Source organism: Branchiostoma floridae, chromosome 12, assembly GCF_000003815.2.
Source record: "Branchiostoma floridae strain S238N-H82 chromosome 12, Bfl_VNyyK, whole genome shotgun sequence".
Classification (NCBI taxonomy): domain Eukaryota; kingdom Metazoa; phylum Chordata; class Leptocardii; order Amphioxiformes; family Branchiostomatidae; genus Branchiostoma; species Branchiostoma floridae.
The window spans coordinates 15638444-15651236 of record NC_049990.1 but is presented as its reverse complement, the minus strand read 5'-3'; the positions used below and the strand labels follow the sequence as shown (position 1 = coordinate 15651236).

The 12793-nt window shown below is 39.5% G+C and overlaps 1 protein-coding gene across 1 annotated transcript in view; it reads left to right on the top strand.

Annotated features, from left to right (window-relative positions):
- Positions 1 to 11961, top strand: part of LOC118427291 (retinoblastoma-associated protein-like) — a 66221-nt gene extending 54260 nt beyond the window's left edge. Inside the window, exons 20-29 of the mRNA XM_035836990.1 lie at positions 2321 to 2439; positions 3062 to 3189; positions 4235 to 4377; positions 5176 to 5280; positions 5648 to 5764; positions 6881 to 6945; positions 7243 to 7344; positions 8277 to 8441; positions 9067 to 9229; positions 10020 to 11961. Coding sequence (XP_035692883.1) covers positions 2321 to 2439; positions 3062 to 3189; positions 4235 to 4377; positions 5176 to 5280; positions 5648 to 5764; positions 6881 to 6945; positions 7243 to 7344; positions 8277 to 8441; positions 9067 to 9229 — 1107 coding nt within the window. The 3' untranslated portion in view covers positions 10020 to 11961. The remainder of the gene's footprint in view (positions 1 to 2320; positions 2440 to 3061; positions 3190 to 4234; positions 4378 to 5175; positions 5281 to 5647; positions 5765 to 6880; positions 6946 to 7242; positions 7345 to 8276; positions 8442 to 9066; positions 9230 to 10019) is intronic.
- The last annotated feature ends 832 nt before the right edge of the window (positions 11962 to 12793 follow it).

Below are 12793 nucleotides of genomic sequence, written 5' to 3'. Positions count from 1 at the left end.
CCATATTCTTTCAGAGCCATTCTCGAAATGCCAAACGTAATGCAGCTCTAGCTATTGTAGCTTCATGGCTTGTGCTGTCTGTATTTGCTTTCTCGCCTAGTATGGGCTGGAACTGTATAGATATGCCCGCCCCAAGTTGCACTGGCTTTTACTACACTGCATACTTTGGTATTTTAGGCACTGTAATCCTCTTCCTAGCGGGTATCATGTTGTTCACAAGTATCAGTGTATTCGTAACTATAAAACGGCGCCTTAAAAGAAGGCTTGAGCAGGCAGGAGGGCCAGGGGCACTTCAAGTTAGCCACCAAGGACAGAATTCGAACCAGCCTCAGAATGCGGTACAAGCTGAGGCGCAGAGAAAGTTTAAAGAACGGGTGCACAAGGCTAGGACGGTCATGGTCCATGTTGTGGTGGCCTTTGTCTTTTGGCTCATTCCGATCGTGCTGTGCTTTGTTTGTCTTAGTGTGGACGTGTGTTCGTCACTTTGGTCGTTCATACTAGCCGTGGTGATGACGTGGAACGCTGCCATCAACCCCGTCGCTAGTATTGTCCGCACACCGGACTTGAGAAAGGGAATATGGCAGACCGTTACAGCCATTCCCCGAGCACTCGTTGCCATGACACGGGAGAACAATCAACTCAACAACCAAGGACAGGATTCAAACCAGCCTCCGAATGTGGCACAAGCTGCATCAGGAAACACCCCGGATCAGCAAAGAGGTGTTGCAGATGGAAGTGAACAGAATGTACCAGCGCAAAAGACCACCACGGTAAACAACGTAACAGTCGACCAGGGCATGGCTAGTCCAAGAGTTGCCTCACGCAAACCTCAGAATGCAGCTCTTCCTATTGTAGTGGTGGACTAATCAAACCACTATAATATATATATATATATATATATATAAAACAAGACAGTATCGAAGCCAATGTCACAATTGGTTTAGAAATAGCTGGACGACAAGTCTGCAAGCTCGAAAACAACATTTTTAGCCTGAACAAGTCTGCTGTGCTCTCAATCACTGTACAGTAGCAGTTTTAGGGATCAACTGATATTTGCTAGTGACAGAGCTCCTCCAATATTTGTAACGTAGGTTTTTAGGTGAAAATTTTAAAATTTGACCGCATTTTGAACATAAAAAAATCTGACTGAAGGTATGAAGACAGAGTAACACTGGCTTTGAAAACAAACTTTTTTAAAACAAAATAAGGTTTAGATTCATCATCCTGAGAAACACTGAAGACAGAAGTTCATTTTTTGAGGTACGTAAATGAACGATGGATTGCTAACGGAGAATGACTTTGGCTCAGCTGTAGATAAAAAGCTAAGTATGTCAGATGTAAATAGGACACGATGTACAAAGTAGATATTGCGCACAGATTTGTATTTTCTGTTGAACTATAGAATCATGTGCATTCTCACTGTGATGTGTCTAGTACATCTAGTTGCATGTGCATTGTTCGTGTTACTTTATTTTGTTTCAAAGTGTAATAATATTTAATGCAATCTTGAATGGGTAGTTTGGTGAGCAGATGTCAGTGCCTAGGATTCCCTGTAGAAAAAGTATTGTGAGCTCTTAAACATGTTAAACATGGGTTTGTAAGCTTAGCATAGTATTCAAGGATTGCAACCCTCACTAGAAGTGTGCAATTTGGGTTCAGAAAACCAAAAACTTTGCTGGGATTCGAACCTCCAACATTCTGGTTCAGAAGCAGGATCACTAACCACTACACCATTCCAGGCTACATCCTTACAGGTAATTTTAAAATGTTTATCACTCCACATTTAAATGTTAGCAGTTAAGTCTATTGAGTTGTGGTGTGGCTGTACATAGAACATTGTCAGTACAAATGTATCTACCATTCTAGTTCAAGTCCTCCCTCGCCATACTTAAATGGCCCTTAGGCCACACAACTTTGTGCAAATCACTATAGCAGGGGGCTAGTGCACTGGTATTAGTCTGTGTGTCTTAAACTACCAACTGCTGAGTGCTAAGAGTAATTTACCTTTATCCACACTGTAACCTATATCTGTCGTTTTTAAAAACAAGATATTTAGGGATATCTAGTCAACAGACTTTGGTTTCAAGTTGCAATATTTTCAAAGCACTCCAGTATGAAACACTCGTCTGTTGACTTGATATCCCTTAATACTCCTATTTTATATACAACGAAAAAAGGAACCTGCGGATAAAGGTGAACTAGCGTTACGTAGAAAAAGCAGAATGTACTGTTTTTAAAGTCTTGGGTATGACTCGGCCACGGATCAAATCACTTCTTCAGAAATGCATGGTGACCACCCTACCTACTATTTCAATTTCAGGGGTCGCCATTGTATGAAGCCATCTTGACTTCTGAGATGCCGCGGCCGTCCTTCCAGACCTCGCCCGGGTCAAGGGTCACCAACGGCAACATTCCGCACAGTTCTACTGCTTCAGAAATGTAAGTTCCATCACTTGAACATGAAGTGTAAAGTTAGAACTATCCTGGTGAACATATTTTGGGTTCAACGCTTTTCTTACTTTTCATTCTAGCTCATTAACCAGTCCATGGATGCAATTATGACATTAAGTCATGGTTATTAATAAGTCCATTTTAATTATGATCTCTGATGATATCATCCTCCCGTCTTTTTCTTCTTCCCTGAACTGTTCCTTGCATGATAGTTTTTGCTAGTAATGATGTCAGGGCTCGAAATTGGGTGCACCCAAAATTGGAACTGTGCTGTGCACCCAATTATTTTCTAAGGTACATGTAAAGATATCAAAGTATACTAGTATACATCATATTCTTGACATCTAAGTGTTAGAAAAATAAGGAAAATATCTGTCATGGTACTTGTTTAAGAATTTGATAACTTGTAACTAAGTTTTATTAATAGGTAATAACTTTGAAGTTAATTAAATGGTGCTCCCAAAAATGTCACCCAAATTTTTCAAGCTGGGTGCACCAGTGCACCTAATCCCAAAAGTGAATGTCAAGCCCTGGATGTTCATGACACATTGCCGTACCATTTTCTTTTCATCTGTTCGTCATTAACACGAAACTGCATTGAATCTTTCAGGTACTTGTCTCCCACGCGGTTCTCCGCCGCCCAACAGTCGCCGTATCGCTCCCCCGCCAGGCTGCACTGCAGAAGTCCGGGGCCGCACAGGCGCAAGTCTCAGTCTCTTCAACTCTTCTACAACAAGGGTGAGGAAGATAGTTACCAATAGGCCCCTTTTCGAACTCTGAAACCATTGTGAAGTCTTCTTTTGGAGAGCACAATCTAACGCTAGTTCACCTTTATTCGTAGTGTAACTTATATCCGTTGTTCTGACAAAACTGGGTATTAAGGGTTTTCAAGTAGACTGCAATATTTCAATTTTTTATTATAAACTGAGAATATTGGAATCTAAAACCACTGTCCACTTCATATCCTAAGATACCCTGTTTAAAAAAAAAGAACGGATATAGGTTACCCAGGGTTCTAGCCAGTGCATTTTAGCATAGTGGGCCCCTACGCTAAAATTTGTGACCACTACGCTAAAATAAGGGCCACTACGCTAATTTTTAACTAGTGTAGTGGTGTTTTGGTATCATTTGCTTGTTCAACAATGTCTTATCAATGTCTGCACAATGAAAAATGGTGATATGACCCTTAAAACTGACCAGAAAATCCTACAATTTACATGTGATGTTAACAAAGTGCCAACTCACTCAATGGAGAAAAGCTAACTTGTCCGATCGGGCAAGTGGGGAAGGACATGCACTTGCCCGATTGGCATTTTCACTTGCCCGGGACTATAGGGCTAGTGGACTTGTTTATCCCTGCCCTTCCACACCATTCCCACTACGCTAAAATGAAATCCTGGCTAGAACCCTGTTACCCCACGGATAAAAGTGAACTAATTTTAATGGAAAGTGTGCGTGAGTTAGGCAAAAACAAAGGTTGTGCCATGCTCATTAATTAGACTTACTACAATTCCTGCCTGGCCCTTGTTTTTGCCCAACTCAAAGCAAATTCCTGTCAGATTGTGCTCTTGAGACAGCAGACTTCAAAATGGCACTGGAGTTAACATTTAGAAAGCAGTCTATTCCTGATGTTTATTAGTCCTTGAGTTCAAGAGCTGGCTTGTAACAAATAAAATTTGAGGGATTCAAACCCATTTTTTTTTAGACTCTTAGTCGCTAACCCTAACCATAAGACCATTTAAAGTTGTGTTGACAAAGCAACATTCGTTCTCCTTTGCCCCAGTGTGTAAGCTGGCCTACATGCGGCTGCAGTCCCTGTGCAAACTGCTGTGTGTCTCTGCTGAGATGGAGCACCGCATCTGGACAGCGCTGGAGTTCTGCCTGCTCCACAGACCAGAGCTCCTGAAAAACAGGCATCTGGATCAGGTAGGAGGAGAATGATTTGAATGGAATCCTTTATTTGCAAATGTTTATCCAAATTGGCTAAGTACAGACAATAATAAGTGCATGACATGTTTAAATACATAATGTCTGTAAGAGTGGCATATTATATCTGTCATATTTGTTTGGCCTACTCTATGATGATGAAAATATAGGATTTTGTGGGTTTAGCAATAATGGCTTTGTCACAACGCATGAGGAATATGAATTTTTCAGTGCTACTCTTACATCCCAAGTGAGGGAATTTTCCTTTCTATTTGAATATTTACATTATTTCTATCATTAGGTACTTAGTTCTATTTACAATAATCAAGACTACGAGATAAATCTTCTGTGCTCAGCCTGATAAATTCTCTAGGATCAAAAAATCTTGTCTGCAAGATCTGTCTCTTTGTTTGCAACATATTCACAATGATCAAGATCTAGAGCTTAGTTAGGGCTATTCCATTCTAAACTTAAAGGGGGCAGACAGGAAAAACTCTTTTGTTCATATTGTTGTCAGTACTGTCTCCCCTTGTATTCTATTGCCTTGACTATCTCTCTTCTGTGTTAAGAAATCTTGCCTCATAATTGTTAAATAGAAAGTTTATACAGTCATGGTGGTACCGCGCCATCTGGCGAGGTAGTGGGGAATTTCACCACGCGCCGGTCACATGACTGTCCCTGGCCAATCACACCAGGCCACCTCTTCATATAGACCGGGTTCTCTTGGTCCCCTGAGTTGCCTTTTGGGGCTGTTTTGATGGTATGTCCTAGTCTTGACTAAGTTTTGTCCATCTACAGGTCATCATGTGCTCAGTGTACGCCATCTGTAAGGTCAGTGGGTGTGACACCAAGTTCAAGTCTATTGTTGCAGCCTACAAGAACCTCCCAACAGCCTCACAGACTGTAAGTACATGTACCGGTACTTACATGTAATTAATTTGTTCCTTCCAGTAGACCTACTTTGTTTAAAGCAGTTAATGTACATGTTATTGTTGGCATCTCCATTTGCATTTTAGTGTTAATTACACTCTCAAATAACCACCATTGCATGTCTCCAGTTCATAATGTTAACCAGAAAAACTTAATATTTGCCAATTGATCACAAAATGCTGTTAATACTTGAGCTATGGCCCACTGGAATTCAAATGGGGACACAAACATGTCAGTCAAATTCTGCCTGCTTAATTGATGTAGAAAGTGTGAAAAAACAGAAAGTGTGAAACAGAAGTTTGTTTTCCTACAACCCTTAGTGTGTGTTTTGTCTGTACAGGTGTATAAGGAGGCGTGGATCTCAGGTGAGGAGTATGACTCCATCATAGGTTTCTACAACAGGGTTTACATGCAGACTCTGAAGAACTACATCCTCAGGTTCGCCTCTCCTGATGTGGTAAGTCAAGTATTCATTATGTTTACCTTCACAGAACGGATACATAACATAATTAACATCGAGCAGATTAAAATGGGACTGAGCAGAGCACTTTGGACTAATGCTTGTAGCCTTTCACAGATATATATCAGATATTTTGTGAAAATGTATTGAAAGGTAATTAATATGTAGAATGCAATTAGATGTCTCAAGGAACAAAGTCAATTCTGGAGAATTCTGGAGAATTCTGGGAACCTGAGCCAGAATTCTGGAGAATTCTGGGAACCTGAGCCAGAATTCTGGAGAATTCTGGGAACCTGAGCCAGAATTCTGGAGAATTCTGGGAACCTGAGCCAGAATTCTGGGAACCTTTGTTCCTGGAGACATCTAATTGCATTCTACATATTAATTACCTTTCAATATACATTTTCACAAAATATCTGATATATAGGTGTAGTCTGTGAAAGGCTACAAGCATTAGTCCAAAGTGCTCTGCTCAGTCCAATTTTAATCTGCTCGATGTTAATTGTTTTTGCTCTGTTTCTTTTTCCTCTTCATCTCCAGAAACAAGTAAGATCAATGACCTGGACAAGAACACTGTCACAATGGTCACTTGTAAAGTAGCAGATCCTTTGACACTTGATGCTTTGATTGCATAATGCAGCAAATAGCAAGACAGAGCCGGAGAGGCTGGGTACTCTCTCTCTCTCTCTCTCTCTCTGACCGGTTTAGCGTCCGTTCTTCAATGTTACAGGGGTTGGACGTGTCGCCAAGACGTTTTGGTTTAACTGCTGCTCTCCATCCATCATCTTCGCCTGGGTCAGCAAATCAAACACAGAACACGTACCATATATATATATATATATAATATATATATATATATATGAATGTGTTTGATTAAGATCAGAGCAGTTACTGTAGTTTGTAAGGATTGAGCATGTGAAGGTAGACATCATGTACATGCATTTGCTTGCAAATGTTGCCTTTCTAGTATTTTCATGCATATTTGAGGACAACTAAAATGTTGAAACTAGGTGGATCTTGGAAGACAAGTTATTCTCCCAACGTGTATAGATGTGTTTCTATCCATTTGGTATCTTTATTTTTCTATGTTTCTTTATGATTTTCCCCCTCCAGATGCCACAGTTGTCCCCCCTGCCCTGTAAGAGTCCGTCCAGGTTCTCCCAGTCTCCTGTTGTCACGTAAGTAACAACAAATATTGTAAAAAAACTTCATAATTACGTATGTCTACATGTAGGTAAAATTTATATTTCATTTCTTGCAATATGTCTTCATTTTGTTGCCACTGTAAAATCACAAAAAGTGGAGCTTCCAAGAATTTAAAGCATTTTACAGTGACTTCATTTAACTGTTGCATATACTACGCATGCCATGCATTAACACTTTTCTATTTGAATTTGAAAATAGTACCAGTAGTACACAAGAAAGTGTAAAAATCCAGTCAACATAGCAGAGATTTTTATGTCCTCTGCCCACAGTGTCCCAGGCAGGAATAACTTCTACATCTCGCCCCTGAGGGAGTCCCCCTTTGGTAGCCCCACCCACAGAGAGCTGCTATCCCCAGGGCAGATGACTCCAAGGTTTGTACATGTACAGTTTATCCCACCTGTCACTGTATACTACCTACTGTCAATATTATCTGTATCTGTATATGTATAATCAGAGTAAGCACCCTTTGACATATCGCACACTCACAGATACACAGCACAGCTATATCTAATGAGGATGCAGGGTTGGACAAGTCCAATAGTCCTATTGTTCTGGGCAAGTTAAGGCCACACCGATTTAATTTCTTGGTTCACGGATTCGCTCACTCCTATTTTAATGAAACCATTCACCAACTTTCTGGTGTAGCAAATTGGCCTTTATATTATAAGCTCCTTAAAGTGTGGGTACAGGTGCTTTTACTGTACAAAAATAGTGTTTTTGTACTTTTTTCAAGCTGAAAACTTTTTTTCTTTATGTTTTGGATTAGCCGTTACCTTTACCCCAACCATCTTACAATTTTTATTTTTATTTTTATTTCGCCCTCTCGCTCCATATTTTTTATGAAAAATCCATGAACCAAGAAATTAAATTGGTGTGGCCTAAAGGGCTGATAAATCAAGTGCATGTCCTAGCCCACTTGTCCGATTGGGCAAGTAGGTTTTTTCCAGGAGTGAGATTTTTAATAATATACTTGTTACTTTACATAGTCATGGCATCAAGCATTGGTCAACACTGAAAAATAGAGCCAATGATAAAACAATTCTATCGCTGAAAGTAAAAATACATACTATTTTTTTTAGAAAAATCTAAATTTGAGGCAAGTGAAAAGTCAATTCGGGCAAGTAAATCTTTTACGTACTTGCCTGATAGGACAAGTGAATTTTAGAAAACCCTGACCCTGGGATTCCCCTAGATGTACATGTACAGTACTTGGTAACAATAAGTCCCACTGTATGATACTACAGTTTACAGATTACTGCAGTTGTCCATCACTGAAAGTGTACTACCATTGCTTTTATTTCAGAACTAGAGCCCTGTACAGCTTTGGGGAGGGGCTGGGGTCATCCGAGAAACTGAAAGCGATCAACGAGTCGATGCGCGCTGCGGCGGCGGGAAAGAGGTCATCTCCAGGTCAACCCAGGTCACAGAAGAGGCTGAAGTTTGATGCAGATACAGCAGATTCCAATGGGTACAGATTTTCATTAAAAAAACTTAGTGCATTTGGCAGTGCATAAACATAAAATCTGGTGAAGCAGTACATGTAATGCTAGTTCACCTTTATTCGCGGGGTAACCTTTATTCGTTGTATTTAGCACCAGGGTATTTCAGGATATCAAGTCGACGGACAGTGGTCTCAAACTGTATTGTATATTGAAACAAATGCAATTTAAAACCATCGTTCATCAACGTGATGTAGCCCATGTGCTTGCATGCCTCACTTAAAAGAAATTGACTGAAACTGTTTGTGTACAAATGTTATTAAAAAAAGGCAGGAAATGAAAAATGATCACAGAAAAACCTACAACGTTTGTAGGTCAGTGGTGCAGGAAACTTTCTTTCCACACAACCAAAATCTTATTTTCCGAATGAAAGCTCATCTGTGTTGGTAAATTCCATAGTGAAAAAGTTTAAACTTTAAACGGTTGAGAACTCCGACCTTCTTCAGATAGATGACTCACTACACTGATGTTCTGGAAATCTTATGTTCCTTGGCATGATGCAAGTGTGGGGAACTTCTAGTGGCAAATAAGCTAACTCACAAAAATAGCAGTTACTGTAGCAACTCACAATAACTGTCATGTTATTCCACCCAGGACCACCACGAAAAGCAACACAGCAAATGGCCATGGTGCGTCCAACGGCAACTCCAATGGAAATGGCGCGGCCGCAGACCACACGAGTGTGACCCGGTCGGCATGGACGCTCAGCGCAGCCAAATCACCCATCAAAATCAACGGAAAATCACCAAAGAAATAGGTGAGAACAAAAAACATAAGAGTACTCAGTAATAAAGAACTTTAAAACTGTGGTAGGGAGCAGACACACAATTGCCAATGTACAAGTCTATATGTTCCGTAATTGACATTTGTAAAGTTTGCGTCATCTTTTTGGGTTTATAACCAGGCTGCACTCATGTAAATTCAAAGTAAGATACAACTTCTTCCATATATGACCATGTATCCCTAAAGCTAAGGGCACAACCCACCGTACGTGCAAATACGTGCTGTCTACGTGCCAAAACGTTGGCAATCTTTTGGGATCCGTAAGTTGTAAGCACCGCCTTCGTACAAACATGTAGGCGATCCAATGGATTTTGGAGCACGCAGATACCCTGTAGAGCTTTACATGCAGGCAGAACTTTGTGTGCTATCGGGCTGCGGATTCGCCTCCCGTACGTGCCTGTACATTCAGCCAGCCCTGTACAGCCTGAACGTCTGCAGAAAGACGTGGCGGATGTGGCCTTTAAAAAAAAAACATGCGGACAAATTGCATGTCGGGTTGTGCCCTTAGCTTAATATACTAGAAAGCAGCATCAAAGTTACGTGTAAAAACAGTTCCATGCAATCTCTAGCCTAAACTTTATGTTCACATTTTAATTTGTAAAATTGGAGGTTCTGTTAAAAGCACATGTATTCAAATGATTCTGATTTTTAAGAACCTTATGTGTCAGGTTTCTTGTAGACCAAATTGAATGTAAAGACAAAAAAACTTCTCAGATTTTTCTTTTGCTGTGTAATTCTTAGCCAATTGTTTCTTTCCTTTTCAGGGTATAAGTATCTGAGATGTCTTCACAATTGCTGGAACAAAGTGGCACTCCTTGGTGGAAAACTGCCCCTAGAATTTGTGTTATCAAGAACATGCAGTACTACTTCTGAATTTTAGTTGTGCCATGTCAGTGTTGTTGATTGTGACAGTATAATTTGCTGACCAACTTTTTATTTGTGCTACCATTGTAAAAAGATAAGTTTCATTAATCAAGCATTTTTTCCTGTTGGATTGTCACCGATAAGGAATTCTTTCCGTTTTGTATGGAAGAATTTTTTTCTGAATTTTGCATTTGCAAGCTGTATGTTAAGGTTTGGTTTGTAGCAAATTCTGACTAACAGAATCTGTAAGCTAGATTTTAGACATTGAGTTCATGCTTTTAGTTTTAGCATTTATGGGTTGTACAATTTGCAGTTTGTGGGTTTTATAAGTTAGAGTACTGTCTGGATTTGAACCTTGTTTTGACGTAACCTAAAATGCAGTAACTTTTCCCCTGTTCATTCTTTTGGTCACATTTGATCCTCGTACATCACTTTGGAGCCAGATACAGTATATTTTTGTAAGGCAGCTGATATCACTGTGCTTGAGAAGAATATCACAACATCTACATTGCCTGTTGCAGCTTGACTTTCACTGCTTTTTTGCTTTTGTGAATGGTCACATGCATCATACAGTTGTTTGTTATACAATAGGGCATTCTTTGGATAGTCGTTTATATTTTCCACAAAACTTTTAACAGAAAGTGTGTAACATAACATGCAGGGTATCTTGCAGAACCCAGAGGTCTTGGGTTTGAATCTTATCATGCTAAACGATCTTTGTGCCCTTAAATAAAACTATGAGACAACCTTTTTTTCTGTGACTGAGAAGATTCTGTGAGATCCTTGTGAAAGGTTGGTTCTGTCACAGCCTATTTGTAAATTTTACGACATCAAAATCATACGAGGTGTGATGCATGTGACCATGCCATAAGCTGTCATCATTGACACTTGACTCTCTTACATATTAATATTTTACCATTGTTTCTATACACGAGACTGAAAGTATTTTTTCACTAGGTGCTATTAAGAGGAGAATTCCATGTTCAAACTTGAGGGGTGCAGCTAAAAGATTTTTGGAAGGATTTTAAAGACAGGGCAGTGCTTTGAGGTTATGTCTACTGTCCACCCCTCTAATGCTTTGAAAGTGGAATAGTCCTGACTTAGGTATAGAATTTTTGCTCCATTGCCATTTTGACATTTATAGATTAGTTAGTGCATTGTAAAATGTTATTTGAAGACTTAGTTGACTGTTCTTTGTTCTATACCTCTTAGAATGTGAAAACCCTAGCAATTATTCCAGAGGTACCAGTGAAATGATCTCTTACAATGTACTATAAATGCTTTCAAGTTTGTGGAGAAAACCAAGTGTTTGCTGTGGTTTTGAGTTCTTGATGTAATCATACTGTACCACCTACTAGCATCACAGCAGTCGCCTCAGCACATCATAATACTGTACCATGTACAGACATACATGTAGACAAAGGGGTTGGCAGGCAGAAGACGGAACAAGAAGTTTTCGTGGTGGTTTCGAGTTGCAGTGGTCACGTTGAAATCTGTGAACCACCGCAAACTTAAAATGCATTTACAGTATGGTGTGCCCTGTGTAAAAATAACACAAGACAACAGACAGTACTTGATATACAGTTTGTTGAAGCTGAACTTGTTAAAGATGTTAAAATGATTCACTTTTGTTTGGTACTGGTACTGGTAAGAACTTTCATGATATTTCATAATGATGTATTTGTTGATGAATTATGTTGTAATTTCCCATGGTTTTTTTTGTAGTTAAAGATAAGAATGACATTCCTTACATGTACTTCAGCCCTTCATCCTGTTTGTAGTTTCTGTAAGTTTTGAATGAAGAATGTTTTACAGGAATAAAGTGGTTCCTGTGAGTTATTTCCTGGTCTTTAGTCTTTAAAGTAACCTTAATAGAGCAGGCAAGTAAGGCCATAGTTAGTAGATTGTATGCATGACATACATGTATGGAAGATGTAATGTCAACTCTCATAATTCCACCAAATACACCTGAGAAAAATAATACAATTTAAGTGATTAAAGAGATATACCAATACAGCATTCAATGATCCTAAGGTATATACATTGTACACTTCAGATATTTAAGTCACAGTTCAAGTCAGACAATCTTTAAGAAGTCCTCTATAACACTGTTTTTTGTTATTTTGCAGTATTATGGCACCTGGTTGAATTATGAGAGTTTAAATCTTATACAATATGTTGAACTTCTCTAACTTTGGAAAAAGTTTTTGAGATAGAGAGAGAGAGGAAATGTGTGTGTGTGCGTGTGTCCCACTTAAGAAAAAGGAAACGGTATATTCTGCTGAAGTAAAAGATGGGGCTCAAAGTTGACATTGACCTTTGGCTTCCCAACACCTACTTTTTTCTTTGTGTCATCACTATACTACAGAGACACGATCATACACTGACAGATACGCCAAAAACAGTAACTCTATTTTTCATGGAGGCGCCACAATAAGTGACCACAACCTTTGCTTATATTCTCTACAAGAAAGCATTCTGTATTTTAGAGAACAGTTTTCAACTATACCGCTGGATCGTAGGCTGCACTACCTCTGTCAGGCTCACCTTTTACCTCATTTCACCCGTGTACTTTGTAAGCATGCAGACCTGTCAAACAAATATGCCTTGGTGCATGGTCGATTTACTGCGGGCAAAGTTCAGAGTGCACCAATGGCAGGTAACTTTGCGCACT